This window comes from Ictidomys tridecemlineatus, chromosome 5, assembly GCF_052094955.1.
Source record: "Ictidomys tridecemlineatus isolate mIctTri1 chromosome 5, mIctTri1.hap1, whole genome shotgun sequence".
NCBI lineage: Eukaryota > Metazoa > Chordata > Mammalia > Rodentia > Sciuridae > Ictidomys > Ictidomys tridecemlineatus.
This window is the reverse complement of record NC_135481.1, coordinates 97,366,785-97,387,639: the sequence shown is the minus strand read 5'-3', so window position 1 is coordinate 97,387,639 and position 20,855 is coordinate 97,366,785. Positions and strand designations below refer to the sequence as shown.

The 20,855-nt window shown below is 36.5% G+C and overlaps 1 protein-coding gene across 7 annotated transcripts in view; it reads right to left on the bottom strand.

Moving 5' to 3' along the window:
• Ylpm1 (YLP motif containing 1) overlaps positions 1–20,855 on the bottom strand; it is a 74,116-nt gene that overhangs the window by 37,145 nt on the left and 16,116 nt on the right. For 6 of the 7 annotated variants that reach the window (XR_013439137.1, XR_013439136.1, XM_078050555.1 and 3 more), the window contains exons 4-5: positions 19,684–20,660; positions 3,176–5,296 (exon numbers count right to left, since the gene is read on the bottom strand). Coding sequence is in view for 5 of the 7 variants with exons in the window: in XM_078050555.1 (XP_077906681.1) it covers positions 3,176–5,296; positions 19,684–20,660 (3,098 nt within the window). In the remaining 2 variants the exon portion in view is untranslated. The remainder of the gene's footprint in view (positions 1–3,175; positions 5,297–19,683; positions 20,661–20,855) is intronic. The other variant, XM_078050558.1, reaches the window with a different exon arrangement.

Below are 20,855 nucleotides of genomic sequence, written 5' to 3'. Positions count from 1 at the left end.
ATATAAGGTCCGTTGACACCATTCCTAAATGACTATGATTAATATTAAAGAGAGAGAAAAAGAGAGAGAGAGAGAAAAACCTAAAAACTTTGTCCTATACACAGTAACCAAACAGCACCCCGGGAATAATGTTCTCTTGCTTTACATAGCTAACTTATCAGCCATGTAAATTATTAATAATTTACTCATCACATTTTTCTTTTATCCAAACACTCTCGTAGTATTTTTTTCAATACTCTAGAAAAATTTTGTGTATGGGTGTGTCAGGAATTGAACCCAGGGGTGCTTAACCACTGAGCTGTATCCCCAGTCCTTTTTTATTCTGAGATAGGGTCTTGCTAAATTGCTTCGGGCCTCACTAAGTTGCTGAGGCTGGCTTTGAACTTACAATCCTCCTGCCTCAGCCTCCTGAGTTGCTGGGATTATAGGCATGAGTCACCACACACCACACCCAGCTAGAAAGGTCAGTTTTTTTTTTTTCTTTTCTTTTCTTCTGATATTAGGGATTGAACCCAGAGGCACTCTGCTACTAAGCTACATTCCTTTAGGGTCTCACTAAGTTGCCCAGGCTAACTTGGAACTTGCAATCCTCCTGACCCAGACTCAAGAATAGATGGAATTAAAGGTGTGCACCATCAACTCCAGCTTTGCATCAGTTTTTAAAATTTGAATTAGTTGCTGTTATTTACAAAGCAAATATTTCACAGTTAATTCAAATTTTAGAGAGATCTGGTAACAGCATGCCTATATTTCCACACTGCAACAACTAGCTGAGTATCTAGTTAGTGGCTGCTAATGTCAGATGAAGCAGCTCGCCATGATCCTTACGGCACTCCACTTTCACTTAGCCCATTTTCACTCATTTGTCACCTGTCTGATTCTTCAGGGCATTATGGTTTATAATTCCTGCTGTAGATGGTGAGAACAACTGTCAGTCTACACCTTTAAAAACAACTCTTCATGGGGCCAGGCATGGTGGCGCATGCCTGTAATCACAGTGACTCTGGGGGCAGTAGCAGAAGGATCCAAAGTTTGAGGTCAGCCTGGGCAACTCAGCAAGATCCTGTTTCAAAAAAGGACTGGGGATATAGCTCAGTCATAAAAATGTCCCTGGGTTTTATCTCTAGTACTGGAGATTAAAAAAAAAGAAAACAGAAAAAAAAAGAAACAGAAAACAAAACCCCCAAAACCCCCACTTCATATTCTTAAATATCAATTATGTAACCCTTTGTGGTTTTTCTTTAAACTTTGGTTAATTCCTTTTACTTTGCCTTATAATGCCCATTTTAAGCATGAGTTACATACACTATGAACTTTTCAGACCTTTTGCAATTTTCTGTTCTGTATAGTGTTGTGATCCAAATGGAAACAAAGTACATAAGATTATTTTCTGCCTCATAGATATTTCTTATAATATTTGTTGATTTTACACAGACACAACATAACCTATTTGTATTTAACAATGACTACTTTTATCCAACACTCAATATATTTTGTTTAATTATATTTATATTACCTACAAGAGGTTTTTTTGTTTGTTTGTTAAGGATGGTGAAGAAGCAGCACTTCTTATCTAGCATTTTTATGCAAAGCAATAATGGATGAAGAAGAAATTTTAAAAAGGAGAGGAAAGAAACCCTGGCAGCTGAGCAACACCAATCAGTTTGGTGTGCTCCATAAACAAAACAGATTTTAGAATCAGACAGGCTAAGTTCAAATTCTAAGTCTGCCATTTATAAGCCAAGGGAACTTGGTACCATTTGTGAAGTGAGGATGATAGTACTTATCTTTGTAGGCCTTTCAGATATAAGGATATGAAATAAGAGGATTATATTAACAGCATAGTACCCAATACAGAGTAGGTGTCAATTAAAGATGCCTATAACATAAAAATGTATAACTAAATGTTCTACAGTATGCTTTCACGTCCTCATGAATAATCCAGGAAAAATAAATCTTTGACACTTATCATCTATTGACCAGAGAAAACTGTTTTACTGCCTGACATAGCTGGTCTTTCATCCTCTTCTAGAGTATCTTCTCTTATCACACTTTTCTAGTCCTAAGGTTTCAGGTATAAATTCAATTGGCATAATCCACAAGTGTAGGCCAGAATAGAAAAATGAAAGGAACACAATACATTAGAATCCATCAAAAGCTAACCATTAATTTATTTTCTAAAAAAAAAAAAAAAAAAAAAAAAAGAGCTAAAAAAGCTTACAATCCATAACTGATTCCTAAATTCCTACCTCAGGATACAGATGGTTTAAGGATTAAACGAGTTATTGAACACAGAGATTTGGTACAGTTTCTAGAAACAAAGGTACACATGCAATAAAAATTAGCTTTGTTATTATTGCTACTATATGGGAAGTACTATGTAGATACCTATACACATAAATCAAGAAATCCAAATTCTACTCTCAATCTCAAGAAGAAAATATCTATTTATGTAGAAACAAGATCCTCAAGTAGAAATAATCTGCTTCCAGTTATAACGAAGACAAAACATGCCAAAAAGAAGGTATCAACAGTTAGACAAATTCTAAGACACCCCCCAGGTAAACCACTCCTAGCTTCAACAAAGAAAAATACAGCACTCTCCAAAGTTATACCAAAGATTAGCAAATATGAAATCTATCAGATCTAATGAAAAAGAACAAACCACCTACTGAAAAAAGTGGAGGTTACATATGAGCTCCGTGAAAGCCAAAGCCCTAAAAAGTTGAAGTTTAACACTTGAAACATGCACAGATAAGGCATGCCAGCAACTCCAACTACAAAGGCCAAGAGTAACCATCAAGTTGCACTTCCCAGGGCATACATCTATAATTAACACAGTTCCTAAATAACCACAGTAACCTAAAACAGCAGTGGATGGCCAGAAAAACAAACTGAAAGTATGCGATAAGAAATTAAAATACCGTCGTGATTCTGCAATCTGCATTTGGGGTAAAATTGGGAGTTCATAACCCACTTCAATCTAATGTATGAAATATGATATGTCAAGAGCTTTGAAATGTTGTGAACAACCAATAAAAAAAATTAAAAATTAAAAAAAAAAGAAAAAAAAAAGAAATTAAAATAAAATGATTCCATTCAAATATATCACTTAAAAAGAGCAGTCTGAAAAATGATTTCAACTGAAAGAAATTATCTTAAGGAGTGAACTTACCGAAGCATTTTCAGTTCTTGTGCAGCTTTCAAAATGATTTCGTGCTGCCTCTGACTGAGAACCATTACCCCTCCAAGGCCTTGGTCAGAGTCTAAGTTTGCATCAGAACCCATCATTTCAGAGGAATGGTGTGAGGAGGGCATATGTTCGGCCATGGGGGAATGTCTATCCACATCAGATGGGTACCATCTGTCTGACAACCGTTCTCTTTCCCAGTCCATTCTGTCAGGAACATAATCTCGCTTTTCCCGCCATGTATCTCCTCTTTCTGGATATTCTCGAATCCTTAACTCACCCCTATCACGAAAATCTCGGTCATACCCATGTTCTCGATTTCTTTCTTCTCTCCATCTATCATCTCGATATCTATCCAAAGGTGGAAGAGGTGGGAGGGGTGGTAAAGGTGGAAGAGATGGAATATCCCGTTCACGAAACTGAGATTCTTGTTCCTCCAGTGGTCTCCCATAATCTCTGTCCCACTCATTATCCAAATTTCTATCGTATATATCCATGGGTCTTCCAATCCGATCCACATCCCTGTCCAAGTCCCTGTCCATTTCCCTACTGTAGTCCTCATCCATATCCTGATCTCTCTCCCAATCATCCCACCAAGGTCCTCGCCTATCTCCATCATGAGACCGAGATGGTGGTGCTGAGAACCTGTCCTCTCTACTGTATGGATCTAGTGTATCATCTTGATAGTCACGTTCACACTCTCTCCAGTATCTCTCTCTATCCCAGTCATCAAGTCTTTCTCGTTCCATTGGAGCATTTCTACCATCTAATGGGAACTCTTCATGCCCTCTATCTTCTCCATGGTTCCATGGAGCCCTAGGAGGCTCATCTCGGTGATATGGATACATCTTCTCTCCACCATCTCCTGGGTCTGGTCTGAAAGGACCTCTATCTCGACCAAAATCTGGTCTTCCCAGTCCTCTTTCCCGACTGCCAGGACCTCGAGGTGGTCCCCTTTCCCTGCTCCCAGCTCTTCGGGGTGGTACTCTCTCCCTACTCCCAGCCCTTCGAGGGGGCCCTCTCTCTTGACTGCCAGCCCTCCTAAGTGGGCCCCTTTCTCGGCTGCCAGCTCTACCCCTATCCTGGCTGCCTTGCAGACCACCTGGCATTTTCTCACGACTGCTTCCTGGCCTTACCAACCCTCTGTCCCGGCTGCCTTCTCCTCTGCAAATCTTCTCTCGACTGTCTTCTCTTCTACCCATCATCTTATCACGAAAGTCTTCTTGCTTGACCAACCCTGGTCCTCGACTGATTGCCTGGCCACGACCTCTGTTTACTAGTCCTTTGTCCCGGGTGTCTTCCATTCTGCTTTGCCCAGGACCTCTGTAAGATGAGCTGCCTCCACGGTTGCCTTCTAATCTATTATCTCTGTTATCTGGCCGAGGAAGCCCTTTATCTTGGTTGTTTTCTGAATGGGGCAAACCAATACCCAAAGGTTTAAAATCATTATCTGCAGTTAATGACGATGATGTTCCTACTGCTGCTCCTCCCTCCATGCCCCCTGCTTTTGAGGGAAAAGCAGATTGAGTAGGTACAGGTTTATTTGCAAGGGATACAGGCTGAGAAACAGCTTGGGCTTTGTCCATTTGAGTCTCCATACTTTGAGAATTCTGGTCCCAATTAGAAGGCTCTACTGCACCTTCCGAGACTTCACTTTTAGGAGGCTCTTGTTGAGAGTCGCTTAGATTCTCATTTGACTGAGCCGCCTTGGCATCCTTTACATCTGCAGCAATGGAAAATGCAGCTGATTGCATTTTAAAATTCTTCTGTTGGTTACTACTGGTGTCTGCTAATGGTTCTTTGTTTCCTGAAAGAGGTTCTGCTTGTGACTTAGGCTGCTGCTGATGTTGCTGTCCAAAAGTTGGTTTGGGGCCTTTCCACTGTGGTCCACTCTGTCGAGGACTTAGGGATGTATTGGGGGTAATATAAAATTGAGATGCTGGCCCCCGGGGAATCATTCCCCATTTGCTTTTAGTGCCCTCTGCTGGGTGACCTTCATATCTGGGTCTTGGCCCATCGGGGCGATTTCCTTCAAAACGAGGCCCTTTGGGTCTCGGTCCTTCACACCTTGACCCTAAATCCTCAAATCTTCGAGGACCATCAAATCTACAAGTAAAACAAAAGATATTACTCAAGACAGTAAAGCAGAAAAAAAAATATTCTCCATGTAAGAATATTTAAGGCACTTCTGCCTTAGAATTTATTTATGACATTGACTCTCAGTCATCAAACAAATCCATGTCACCTATATCTTAGAACCAGTATGGTAGCAGTGTTCAGAAGGTCTTGAAAGGTTTTGGAATTCACATGAGCTTTATCTAATTCATCTCAGTATATCTCCTTCAGCAGGTCACTGATCTAATGAATTGCTAAAAAAGCAATTATAAATACTGTGCCCTGGGTAGATGGAATAGTTTACTAATTTTAAATGGAAAAAAATTAACAAGTTCTATACTAACAGAGAATTTTTTGAATTAAAGTATAACTACAAAACAAGTATGAGGGCTGGGGATGTAGCTCATTATTGGAGCACTTGCCTAGCATGTGCAAGGCCCTGGGTTCAATCCCACTACAATTAAAAAAAAAAAAACACAACAACAAAAAAATTAAATATGAAACAAAACTAGAAACTAAAGGGCTGCGGTTGTAGCTCAGTGGTTGAGCACTTGCCTCACATGCATGGGGCACTGGGTTTAATCCTCAGCATCATATAAAAATATAAATAAAGATATTATGTCCATCTACGACTAAAAAAAAATTAAGGAACGACTTAAAAAAATTTAAGGAACTAAAGCACAATTATAAATATAGTTGGAGCTAACACTAACATCTTGATTAACAGACAAAGTCTTTTAAAAAACAGCAGCCATATATTAAGAGTATAATCTGACATTTTAAAAAGTCTGGGCAGAAGGCTGGGATTGTGGCTCAGTGGCAGAGCACTTTCCTTGCACATGTGGGGCACTGGGTTCAATCCTCAGCACCACATAAAAATAAACAAAATAAAGATATTTTTTAAAAAGTCTGAGCAGAGATGTTTTTGCTAGGGACCTACTTACTCATTGAATAAATATTTATGAATAATTGTCATCTGTGTTCTCAAAGAATTTATGACTGGGTGGAAAGGGAATTTTAGTGTAAATGAACGTCAAAAGGTATAATAACTAAAGTCCACCTGCATACAAAAAGGGCAACAGTGGAGAAAATGGTCAATTCTATCCAGGAGAGAAGAGTGTGTCCAATAAAAGATTTCTAAAATTGGAAATGCTTCAAATGAGTCTTGAAAGACAAACTCTCTGAGATCAGTTTGTGTTGAAGATGAGGGGAACAAGTTGACAAGGGCATCTCAGGCTAAGGAAACAATATAAGGGAAGGCAGAGAAGCATATAGCAGTGTAGCGTGTTTGGAAGTGCAAATACATTAGCATAGCTGAAGCAAAAGGAGAGAATAAAGAAAGCTGGGAAAGGGAGGAGTAGAAAGGTGGCATAGTATGAAATGAGGCAGCCAACTGTCAGTCTCCAGAAGATCATTTGGAAGGCCTGTGCCACAAAGACTACATGTAATCCTCCAATACCCACTTCCTCTTTTTCTGTAGTAATAGACCATTTTTAGCTGAACACAAAGGTCCACATACTACAGACTCCTTTTCCCAACCTTTCTTGCAGCTAGAACTTGTAGTCCAGCTCTGGACAAAGGGCAGAGAAAGAAGATGATTTATAAATCCTTCTAGGTTATCCCTATAAAGGGAAGGGCACATCCTCCTCTTCACCATTTCCTTTCTACTGCTGGCTCTGACATGGTAGTGAAGCATCCTGGAGCACTTAAACAAGAGCAATACCATAAGTGATGGAGTGAAGTAACAAATCAAAAAGAACCTCAGTTACTAAACCACCGTATAAATTCTGAGAGAAAATAACTTCTACCTTGTTAAACTTATCTATGGATCTCTGTTCTGACAGATGAATTAATTCAGCTGGTAAGGAGTTTGGAATTACTTTACAAGCATTAGAGCCACTTAAATATGGTCTTACTTAAAAGACTGCTTTAGCAGAAAAAGAACAGGTTAAAGGAGGGAAAAAAGTTTAAAGATATGTTCAACAATTTGGGCAAGAGAAGGTAATACCTGTTTTAATAATAAAAGGATGAAGAGGAGGGGATAAAAGTGAGGTAAAAGAAGGTAAAACTGATAGGATTTTGTAATGAGTGGGAATAAAATAATCATGGAAAAGGAAGCAGTTAGGATGATTCCAAGGTTTCTTAGATGACTAAAGGGAACTTGATGCCTTTCAGGTCTTTAATGAGAACTAGGAAGGTTTTTTATTTCGTTGTTCTGGGAAATTAATAAAGACCAAAAAATTCAATGAAACTGAAGACCAATCAATTCTGTTTCAGCAAAAGATTTAGTTCCTTGACTTTAGGCTTTACTGGCCTGAAGGTCTCAAGGGACAAATACTTCCACCAGGGAACATGACAATGTAAAGCTGAAATCACCACTTTACTTTGAAGTTCTATATCAACAGGTAAAGAAGGGGGTGAGGGTTGGGGATGACGGATCCTGACTTTTGAAGTCACACCAGGGTGTGGAGGAGTATATCTGAAATGCAAGAAATCCTCGAGGATACTTCTCAGTATTTCCATGTCCTGTAATTAAAGTCAATGGAAAAGTACCATAACCTAATCTAGACAGGACTGCTAATAGCCCAGGCCTTTCAACAGTAAAGGCAGGGCTGGGTTTTTTGTAGTTCAGTGGTACAGCACTTGCCTGGCATGTGTGAGGCACTGAGTTTGATCTTCAGCACCACATTATAAATAAATAAATAAATAAATAAATAAATTGTGTTCATCTTTTAAAAAGCAAAGGTAAAACCCAGGACCAGCTGAGGTACTTGCTAAGAGCAAAAGGAATAGGGAATGGGTGGCAGAAGAAGGTAGTAATAAATACCAGCTATAACTACAGGACCAGCTACAGAAATAAGTTTCGGGTATCTTTTCCTTAATGTGACATAAATGTGTTTAAATATATGCATTGTGTCTGTCAAATATTTTTAGTTCATTAGTGTTCTTCTTTAACATCTGACATAAGATGTTAATAAACTTTATATCTCAGTATTTAAGTTACAGAATATAAAAGAAAGAATGTGACTCATTTATAATAGTGAAAAACAACCCAATGACAAAAAAGGGATCTTATGTCTTCTTCTGGAGAAACCACTGGAGCGTTTTTGGTTGTCAAGAGATAAAAGCTTCAAATCAGAAGCAACAATCTCCCCATGGGCCACCAGAATCAGAAACACAAAAGAAAGGGAATTCTGGGAAATGAATTTCACTCTAGCCTAGCTGACACTTCAAAAACCATCAAAAAAAATTTATACATATATAAGCCCACAATAAAAAAAAGATAAGTCTTATTTTTAAATTCTGGAAGACAAAGAACAAATATGAGTGGTAACTTATGGTGCAGAAAGAAGCTGCAATTAGAGTGCTGGTAGAGAAGGGGATAAAATCAGAATGGGCCTGGTTTGACCACAGAACCCCAAGGAGGGTCAAGATTCTCAGATACCAAGGATGCTGGAGAAAGACACGAGTAAGCCTTGAGGCTGAAAATATGCAAATGAAAATCTATATTCAGAAACAACTAGCCTTTCCTAGCTTGAATGTCTCTGAATTCTATTAAGTGTCTCCTCTCATTAGCAGATAGTTCCTTGCCTTATCATCTAAATAAAGCAAAACCTGACAGTTGACGAGCCCCTGAGACATCCCAGATCTCTCAGTTTCTCAGGTGTCTTCTATTCTTAAATACAAATGAACAACCAAGGATCACTACTTATTTGAAGCACATCTTCAAAATGAGAAGAAACCAAAGAGAGATTAAATAGGACATGGATCTGAAGAAATCACAAGATTAATACAAAAGGCAGGAGAGAACTTACAAAAAAAAGAAAACAAATTCACTCAAATCTGTATCCTTAGAGTCTTAGAGATTGTAAAAAAACATAGAAAAATATTTTAAATTCTTAAAATAAAACAATGCAATAAATGATAGGAAGTTAAAGTCCCTTAGAAATCGTAACAAAAGACAAGAGACAAAGACAATCAACTCAACAGGTCCATAATACTAATAACGAGGAGTTTCAGAAATGGAAATACAGAAAACAGAAGAAAAATTAATGAAGAAATAGCATAAAGAAATTTCCCAGAGTTAAGGGACTCTAGTCTCTAGAAAGGGCCAAGTACACTTGAGTATTCAATAGAATTAATAAAACTAAAAAACGACAGTGAAATTTCAGAATATCGGAGATTAAAAAAAAGTTCCTGGCAGTTGAGGGGGGAAGTCACAAAAAGAAAAAAAAAAAAAAAAGAAAAACCAGAAAAAGAATCAACCACATAATAGCTACTCTAGATAATAGAAGAAAATAAAGCAATGATCCTAATGAAGCTCTGAGTTATATTCAACTACAAATTCTATCTCCACATTATTAGTCAAATATAACTAAGGCATACATAAATAGACAAATACAAGAATAAAGATACTTTCAGATATGTGAGGACACAAAAAATTTACCTCCTGCCCACACTTCCTTAAGTAAGTTACTTAAATATGTACTCCAGGAAAAGGAGGCACTAAATTCTAACAGGAAGCCAAGAAATTCAATAAACAGTGAATTTGATCCAAGAGAATAGTCAAGGGAAATACAGTAACAGCCATATGCCAGATCTGCACAGCAAACCAACCAGCCAAGACAAAGAGATCATTAGGAAAAGAGATCATTCCATACAAACCCAAGGAAAAACCAAGCTGGTGCTTCTGGGAGTAGGGATGGAAGATTATTTTAAAGAAGAAAGGGAAATGGAAATCCTAAAAAAAAGTTATTACATCAAAGAAAATATAATTACAGTTCATTACTTAGTGCTAAAATAAATAACATTTGCAAAGTAATGTAAAAATTATTGATTTGCCAAAAAAAAAAAAGTGTTATAAATATATTGCGCTGAAGAAATTGGAGTAAGAACTAAACCACATCTACCAGTACAGGAAGTAAATGCATAATATCTAAAATGTATAACTCAAGAAAGGAGCAGCATATTATTTAATGACAGAAAGATAATGAAAGAACAGCTTCAGAATTAAAACTGTTAAAGAACAGCTAAAGAATTTAAAAAGGGGTTTGGGAGTGTAGGTTAGTGGTAGAGTGCTTGACTAGCATGTCTGAGGCCCTGGGTTTAATCTCCAGCAAAAACAAAAACAAAACAAAATTAAAAGAGGACACCATTTGGGAAGATATCTAGGTGATGTGGGCAATAGATGGCCATTTTGCTGGATTTTCAAAAAATCATGTGCATATATGTATTTGATAAAATACAAAATACATTTCTTTAAAGGACACAGAGACAGGTTAGCCCTTATCAGGAGAAGTCCTGCCTCTTTTGAGAATATAAGAAAGAAGATAACAATTTAACGAGGCCCTGAGCAACTTAGCGAGACAGTCTCTTTAAAAAAAATACACACACACACACACACACATATATATAAAGAAAGGAAGGGAGGGAGGGAGAAAGAAAAAAGAGAAGATGAGCACAATAAGTAAAAATAAGGACAGGAAGGGAGAAATTTGGAGCCACCATCCTTGATTTTCTCTGTAAGGCAGGAAGCCAAATTAAAGATAGAAAGGGAAATAAAAAATGTTCCATATATTACAACCATAAGACTGGGATCCTAATTGGAATAAGATACTCTGTATGTCAAAATGTACTCTCTACTGTCACATATTTAAAAATAATAAAAATGAAAAACAAAATATTTGCAGAGCCTGAGAAAACAGCACGAGGGTAACTAGTCTATGCGAAGTTACGAAGACCTGATATAGCTAGCATGGGCAGAGGAGAAAGGCACTGACCAGTGACTTGTCAAAGTCACAATGCTAACAGTGGAGAACACATATTCACAGAGAGAAAAAAGTAGGCTGTTTTATGGTTTTTCATAGTTTGGTTCCTTTTCTTAAAGTTACATTTATTAATTCAAAGTACCCAGAAAAATTGTATCTTAGATCATTAAAATTATGCAACATTTTTATTTATTTTTTTAACATTCATCTTTTAGTTGTAGTTGGACACAATATCTTTATTTTATTCATATGTGGTGCTGAGGATGGAACCCATGGCCTCTCACACACTAGGTGAACGCTCTACCACAACCTGAGCCACAACCCCAGCCCCAACATTTTTATTTCTATATAAAAATTTTATTAGGTTAATAAGACATAGACTACCTTTCATAATCATAATATGTAAGAGACAGTGAGAAACCTTATAAAAATATTATCTGATATTACAGATTTTGAATATGAACAACCTCCCTAAATTGTGAATTCCTTGAGAATTTTATCCATGGCTGACATTTTAGCAAAAGTAACATTTATTGAACACCTACTGTCAGGTACTGTGCTAGTACTAGAAATAGTCATACCTAACCTCAAGGATTTCACAGTTCACAGAAGAGTAAGACAAATAAAACAATAATCAGAACAGAATTTAATATGGGACATGTATGTCTTGGTAACAAAAGTGTGTCCAATGTCTGATTTATTGAAGGGTCCCAATACACAATTCAGGAAGTTCTACCGTTGGGGGAGGAAACAGGGATAATAAAGCAAAAAATGACAGGAAGGGAATTCCAGACAAAGAGAAGAAAATGTGCAAAGAGGAGAGGAAAGGACAAAGGAAGAAGGCACTAAAGGTATGCAAATAAGAGAACATGGTGGAAGGGTTGATAAAGTGAAATACTTTGATCTTTGTCTTCAGATAAAATTGATGATTAATAGCCAAGGCTGTCATATTATTTTCATTTTGGGGACAGGGAAAATGTACAATCCATTTGAGATATACAACATATAAATGGCAAACATTTATCACTATTGCATTTCTGAATTTTCAAAGTTCACAAATGTTATGAAATGACATTTATAAAATAATTTGTTTTTAGAACTTTGGAATAAATATATGAAGACAAGCTCATTAAAATTTTACATAAAAATAAGTCATCTTTACATCAATGCATCAAAATACTTATCTTTCTTTTCCTTTTTAGAAATTTTTTTGTCAATAGACCTTTATTTTATTTATTTATTTATATGCAGTGCTGAGAATTAGACCCAGTGCCTCACACATGATAGGCAAGTGCTCCACCACTGAGCTACAACCCCACCCCCAAAATACTGATCCTAACATAAAAAACATGTATTTGAAAAAGTAAAAACAGTAAATAAATTGCACATTGGTTAGAGTAAAACATTTGAAGTTTTAAATGTTTTGAAATTTTTGTTTATATAGTTGTTTCATAAACCCCTAAAAAATAAAAATCCTAGGGCTGAGGATGTGACTCAGTGGTAGAACACTTGCCTAGAATGCAACAGGTCCTGGGTTAAATCCTGAGGGAGGGGGCAGGGGGATCAAAATAAAGAGATGGTTAAAAAAAAAAAAAACCTAAAACTAGGTGCACAGGCATAAAAATTTCAAAACTTGGTACAAAATCTCCAAATTGGGTATAAAAACTTAAGAAGTATAAACTAGTATAAACTAAAGAAGTATATAACAAGGTATTGTCTGTATCACAGTATTTTCATAAACACAAAATCAACAGACCATGGGAATTGTAAGATACCACTTTCTATAAATTTCTTCCCTATTGGTTTTCATGTAAAATTAATATCTGTTTTCTAATATGCATAACCAAGGTCCCAAAATAAAAGTTTCCAAAGACGAGTAACTATTTCAAACAGGAACAGTCATGACAAATGGAAACATGAAGAAAAGCTATAGTGCTCACAGTACCTTATAAATTGTAATACGAATCTATAGAAAGGGAAAGGTCCACAATTTTAATCCTGAAGCCAATCAAAAGGTAGTTTCAACTGATAGAACCCTGAATATAAAGATGTCAAATCTTCCTCAAATGGTCAGATTCTATGCAGTATCCATACAAAATTCCAACAGGTTGAAAACTGACAAGTTGATCCTAATGAGAATAATTAAGACCCTGGAGAAGAAGATTTAGCAAACTATAGCCTATGAAGCAAGCAGTTAAGAGTAACTTTAAAACATATTTAAAGGGGCTGGAGTTGTGGCTCAGAGGTAGAACTCTCCCCTACCACGTATGAGGCACTGGGTTCGATCCTCAGCACCACATTTAAATAAATAAATAAATAAATAAAGATATTGTGTTCACCTATAACTAAAAAATAAATATTAAAAAAAAATTTTAAACGTTCTTTGTGGTGTGTGTGTGTGTGTGTGTGTGTTTGTGTGTGTGTGTGTGTGAGAGAGAGAGAGAGAGAGAGAGAAAGAAAAATATATGACAAAGACCAAATGTGGCCAAAAAACACATAAAAATATTTTTTTGAGAGAGAGAGAGAGAGAGAGAGAGAGAGAGAGAGAGAGAGAGAGAGAGAATTTTTTAATATTTATTTTTCAGTTTTCGGCGGACACAACATCTTTGTTTGTATGTGGTGCTGAGGATCAAACCCAGGCCTCACGCATGCCAGGCGAGCGCGCTACTGCTTGAGCCACATCCCCAGCCCCCATAAAAATATTTACCACCTGACTTTTTACAGAAAAAAAAATTGCCAAACCATGATCTAAAAGCAAAGACTTGAAGGACTTAAACTAACAGATATCAAAATTTATTATAAAGCTACAGTAATTTGCACAGTTTGAAACTGGTACAAGGACAAATAAACACATTTGGACACTTAGGATGGAGATGATGCAAAGAAAGAGAGAAGAGATGACAACTGAAATTGGAGTTAAAAGATGGCCATACAGAAAATACACTATACATTGACAAAAAAATCAATTCTATATGGAGTGTTAATTTAAAGCAATAAAAGACCAAAGAAAAATAGGACACTGTATTCTTTTTTTTATGGCTTTGGAGTTTTTTTAAACAGGACACAAAAAAGCACTAACTATAATATAAAGGAAAATATTTATAAGTTTGATTATTACAGTCAAAAATTTCTATTAATCAAAAGACACCATTAACTTTTAGAATTCATCAGGGTTTATTAGATCCAATTATAGTTTTTACATTTTTTAACAGTTCTATTTGTAAAGACTGATATTTCATGACATTTCTTTCCCTAAAGGGCTACCCAAGAACAAAGAGAAAATATATATATTTTTAAACAGAACAAAACATATTGCTGTTACACATCAACTGCACTTAACCATGCTTTTAAAGAGTAAAATAAGATCAGGTGCAGTGGTGCACACCTGTGATTCCAGTGACTCAAGAGGCTGAGACAGGATGACAAGTTGAAGGCCTCAACAATTTAGCAAGATCCTAGCTCAAATTAAAAAAAAAAAATAAGGGGCTGGGGATGTGGCTCAAGCGGTAGCACGCTCGCCTGGCATGCGTGTGGCCCAGGTTCGATCCTCAGCACCACATACAAAGATATTGTGTCTGCTGAAAAACTAACTAAATAAATATTTTTAAAAATTTCTCTCTCAAAAAAAAATGTAAAAGGACTTGTGAATGTAGCTCAGTGCCCATTTATTTATTTACCAATAAATAAATAAATAAGGAGATAACAAAAACAAAAGATGGATCAATTAACAGGTTGAAACAAAAGTGAAATAAACTTGTCATCACCTTTGCACTGCTCCAAATATTATGCCCTACTTTTGGGCTTAACTGAGCACAATGAGAATTCTGGATTTTTCATTTCCTGGTTATAATAATAGAAGAAAACAGAGAGAAACTGCTTCAAAATTATTAGATTCAAAAGATAAATGCAAAAAGACAGCAGTATTCTAGGTTCTAAAAATGTCAAATTTAAATCTATAGATATGAGTTCTCAGATAACTATATTATAAATATTTTCAAACTTAAGGGCTGGGGCTGTAGCTCAGTGGTAGAGAACTTGCCTAGCATATGTGAGGCACTGGATTTGATCCTCAGCACCGCATAAAAATAAACAAATAAAATAAAGGTATTGTGTCCATCTACAACTAAAAAAAGTTTTAAAAAATATTTTCCAACTTGAAATGTTATGAGCAAACTATATATTTTTAAAGACAGCAGAGGTCTAAGGATGCAGCTCAGTTGTAAAACACTTGCCTAGCAAGCTAGATGCCCCTGGATTCAATCTCAATATCACAAGTGGGAAAAAAAAAAAAAGGCGGGCGGGGGTGGGGGGGTGGTGTCCACTGGACCTAGTTACGCGGTAACAACTATTTCTCTGGTATAATGTGGGTTAAGAAAGTTAAAAAGTGCTGCAGAATGAAAAATGTGTGATATATATAATGAATAAAGAACTGATACCAAAACATATGTAAAGAATTCCTACAAGTCCACAAGAAATATGACAGATAACCCAATAGAACAATGAGGAAGAGACTTGAATCAGCATTTCATACACAGGAAATCCAACTGAATAATAACCAAATAGAAAGAAATAAAAATTCATTGGTCATCAAGGAAATATTAATTTAATTATCAAAAATATCACTAAATATATACCAAGACTGCTAAAATTTAAAGTTTAACAACAATAAATGCTGACAAGAATGCAAAAAAGCTGGAACACTGAAACACTGCTAGAGTGTAAATTTAACAACCACTTTGGGAAACTGTTGAAGAGCATTTAGCGATGTAAAACATGTATAGACTCTACAAACAATTCCAATCCTTTAAACAAATTGTGGTATATTCACACAGTAGAATATTATATAGGAACGAGAATGAACAAAAAACACCGCAACACACAACATGAATGAATCTCATAGAAATACCATATGAAGTGAGATGCCACATTCAAAAAATTAAGTATACACATTCACACACCTCAAGAAATAAATACGGCTCTAAATACACTTGGCAGCATTTTTTATAATAACCCAAAACAACAATGACCATCAATACTAAAATGGATAAACAAATTATGGAATATTCATTCATACAATGGAATATTGTACAATAACAAGACTGCCACATACAACATTGATGAATCTCATAATACAATGTCAAGTAAAAGGCACTACTACATTCAAAGGAATACAAATGGTATAACTCTATATTAATAAGTTCAAAAATAGGTAATCTATGGTATAAAATGTCAGTGTAGTGATTTTCTTTAGGGTAGGGGAAAATGACAGAAAGGAGGATGAGAAGGAGGACTTCTTCTTACTTTTACTGAGGGTTGAATCCAGGGGTGCTATACCACTGACATAAATTGCTGAGGCTGGCCTTAAACTTATGATTCTCCTGCCTCAGCCTCCCGAGCTGCTAGGATTTCAAGCATGCGCCACTACCACACCTCACTGAGGAGAACTTCTTGAGCTCTAGTAATTCCTATTTCTTAATCTGAGTAGTGATAACATGAATGTATCTACTTTGTGAAAATTCAGTACATTACACACTGAAGATTGTGCACGCCAGTAAAAGTTTTATTATTGAAAAATAAAAAGGTTCTGAGAAACCAATGTCCACTGATATGATAGCTTATTGAGCAATAGTAGTTTTCTAAAAGACCCAGCAAATCCAATATCACACACATACATACATACAGTATCAAAACTGTATTAAATATAAATAACACACTGCATTGTTGAGCATGTAGGAAGTCGTATATACACACATACCCATGCACATCTCAGGAAATATACAGAGCACCAAAAGACACATGGCAACATTTTTCATAATTACACACAAATATGAGTGTATATTTTTTTCGAATTACATGACAGAAAAAAGAACTATGCCTGGATAACAGTCACAAATTATACTATTTAAGGACTCTGGGCAAAAGGAGTAGAAGGGAAATGGAAATTGGAATGACAGCTAGATTGGGGACAGGTTTTCAAAACAAAATAAATAACAAAGCAGCTAACATGAGCAGGACCAGATTCAAGAAAGAAAAAAGTTATCTTTATCAAAGTTGCAGCTGAAAAAGCTACACAGACCTACAATATAATCAACATTCACCAAGATTTCAGCTGACTAAAAATGATGGCCCAAACCTAATTAGATGAAATATGAAGATATATAAGCATTCTGTACATAACAAAGGACCATAGTCCTCTGTATCTGAGTAAGTGATCCTTCTGAAGATGCTTAACAAAACAAAGGCCCCTTAACGAATAGTGAGCATTAAGCAGGAGGCAGCTAGAATCAAAGATTACACAAAAAGAATTTGAGTTTATGCTGGTAGAGCATTGCAGGTAAAGCAGGAGGGTGAGACATAAGGGAAGTTTTTAAATACTATACTGACGTTCTATAGTAAAGGAATAGAATAATTCCTTCTGTGTTGCTCCAGAGAGGCAGATCCAGACCTAACAAGTAGAAGAAGTTACAGAAACATAATTAGGTTTTTATTTCTGTAAAAAAATAAACTTTCCAGACAACCATCAATGGTTGACATAACATTGTTCCTCATCACAGTGTAAATGTTCAAGCTGGGTTCATCAAGTGTTTGTCACAGGAAGCACAATGAACTAAAATGTGGATCAGAAGGCTGTGAATTCGGTAAGTTCCACGGTAACTTACTTATAACTTCTCTAAGTCTCAGCTTTCCTTACCTATTTCTCATGAAACAACCAAGAGGAATAAATAAGGCAATGTAAGACCCAGCACGTCAAACTAAAATGCAACACAAATGCAAAGTTACTGAAGAGAGATAACTGCAATTAGGTAATTGCTAAGATCCTCTGGCACTGACATTATTATTAAGAAAATACTTAAAATAGGTTCTAAATCTACAAAACTAAGATTTAATAGCCAAAGAGAAACATCAACGACAGAAATTAAAGAAGCAAGAAATGTATGTTTCATGAGGTATTAAGAATGTACTTCTCTGAGTGCAAATTAGTCTCCAGGTCTAAAAGGCCATACTCAATCCAGAAGATACACACATTCAAATCAAAAAACTAAGACACACATTAAATAAAACAAGACTACAGGGCTGGGGATATAGCTCTTTCCCAGCATGTACGAGGGCCTGGGTTCATTCTCCAGCACCACCACCAATAACACAAAAAAAGACAACAAAATGTATCTGTAATCACTGACAGTGTGAATCTGATCATGGCTTTAAACACAATACTTAACAGAGCTTGTGCTCCAGGGACCTTCCAGACTCAGCTCCACCTATATATGAAACTCAGTTCTACTCTCCCAGCTACATGTTCCTGATTGAGCAAGTTATTTATCCTCTCAGCTCCCATCTGTAAAGGGTAAATGTGGAATAACCTGCCTAGTTAAGGGGTTTTTGAGAAGATTCTCCTAAGATAATAAGTATGTAAAGTCTCTAACAAGGCTTCTTCATACACAGAGGAATTCATGTTAATTAGGCCTAACTTTCTCTGAGCTTCAATTTTGGATGGAGTTTTCTGCCACAATATTTTCAGAATGTTAAACTTGGGGAATAAACAAAAGATGTAATTTTGTTTTCAGATGTCACATAAGGTTTAAATTTAAAATGATACAGATCCATTGATATGAGATGAAGTCAATCAATACACAAATAAGTGGAAAAAATAAATCACAAGACAATACAATATACTCAGTATGATAGTCTGTTTTTGACATGAATTTTAAAAATTATTATCTCCCAATGGTAGAATTAGGTGGCTCACTTTTTCCCCACACTTTGTCTTAGTATCTAAATTTTGTACACAGATTATTTATTTCCAATGGTAAAGTTGAAAATACTTTTCTACAGGAATTTTCTTTAGGTAAACTTGGGAGGAAAAATATAGTCCTACAAACCTGAAAAGATGGATTTAGCACTTTTTAACAGGAAAAAGGAAAAAACTTAGAGATCACTATTTTTATTTATTTTTTCTAAATAAATATGTGGTTCAGACAAAAGAAAGACATCTCTCACTGAGGAAAATATAAAGAATAAAAGCTCCATGAGGCCTAGTTGAGGGGTTTTTGAGAAGAAGGGATTTTGTCAGTTCTGCTATTCACTGCTAAAAACACAGAGAAGGAACCTAATAAACATTTGCTAAATGAATTGTTTTTAAAAATATCCTATTTACCCTTACATTAAATGTCACTACCTTTTTTCCAAAAGAACATTGGTTTATTTATCTTCAACTAAAATATTTAACAAATAATATTTGCCAATTCAACTTTTTGTCAAATAAATGAAAAATAAAAGATAAATTATATGTTCAATAAATATTATTTCTGAAGCTGAAAAGTCAATAAGAAGTGATAAGCATTATTCCGTAACACTACATTCATTCTGGACTGTAATCCCCCACATACAGGATAAAATCAGCCACATCAAAGAAATAGGGGCAAGTTACCTTTTCCAGATTACACTGTCATGTCTTACTGAACAACAGTAACATTATTCAGTGTAAACCAGGAATGGACATAAGAGCACAAAGAGAATACAAAAATTGCATAAGTAAGCTTTTAATTCCATCCAAACCAATGCAACATAAATTAACAAAATAGTTTAAAAAAAAAAAAAAAGCAGACCTACCTTGGGCCTCTTGGACCTTCCAAGTAACTGCTTCTAGGAGGATCTGGAAGCAGTCCACCTGACCTCACTGGCATGTCCTTGGCTGCAGTATTTGCCTGAGATGGAATAGTTGAAGACTCCCCAAGTCCTTGTTCAGAGAATGAACTGTATGGCAGGGTAGACTTGCTTAGAGGAGGTTTAGAATTCACTTGTTCTGATTGCAATGAAGGGTGATAAGTTGAAGGTGGGGCTGCACCAAAAGACACAGGAGTGGGAAGCAGTGCTGGTCTAGGTTTCTCTGGAACTTGTGAGTTCTGAGAACCTGAGGCTGGTGGAACTGGGGCTGTTGTTAAAGGAGGAGGTATCCCTTGTGGAACTCCAGGGGGAGGTATTCCTGGAGGAGGTGTGGCTGAAGACAATGGCGGGATGGGCAGGATGGGTGGAGGTGCTGCTGAAGAGAGAGATGGTGGGGGAAGGACGGGTGGTGGCCCTGTAGAAGAGAGGGAAGGTGGAGGAAGAACTGGTGGTGGACCTGTTGAAGACAGAGATGGAGGCATTCCTGGTGGGGGTACAGAGGTTGGCAGAGCAGGTGGCATCACAGGCGGGGGCATACCAGGTGGTGGCACAGTAGCAGGTAGGGCAGGGGGCATCACTGGTGGTGGCAAAGATGGAGGCAATACTGGAGGGGGCATTGTTGGTAGAGGTGGAGGCATCTGAGAATACGGAACAAAAGGAGGTGGCATTGACATGTTCCCCATATACTGGTTTTTCATGTTCTGAAATGAATTGACTTTCTCCTGGAGATAGGTTTGAGTGGCTTTCATATGTCCCTGCCATGTTTTCCACTGCTTCTCATATTCTTGAAGCTGATCTTTATGAGGATAAGAATGAAGCTGTTCCTCCCACAGCTGAAACTCTCGCTCCCAATCTTGGTAGAGATGTTGAAACTGCTGCTGCTGCATCTCATAATGCCGCAGCTGCACATCTACAGACATGGTCTACAAATAAAGGAATAAAAATTATTTCAAGATATTCAGATAAGAAAATCAATCATAAGTTAAAATATTAGTGAATCACAAGCATAGAAATCACAACATTAGAGGCTTTGAGGGTCTAAGGATTTATAAACTTTGCCAAATCCTTTCAGTGATGATCAATCTTCTTTCTTCCTTCGGCTTATTTATATAACTTGT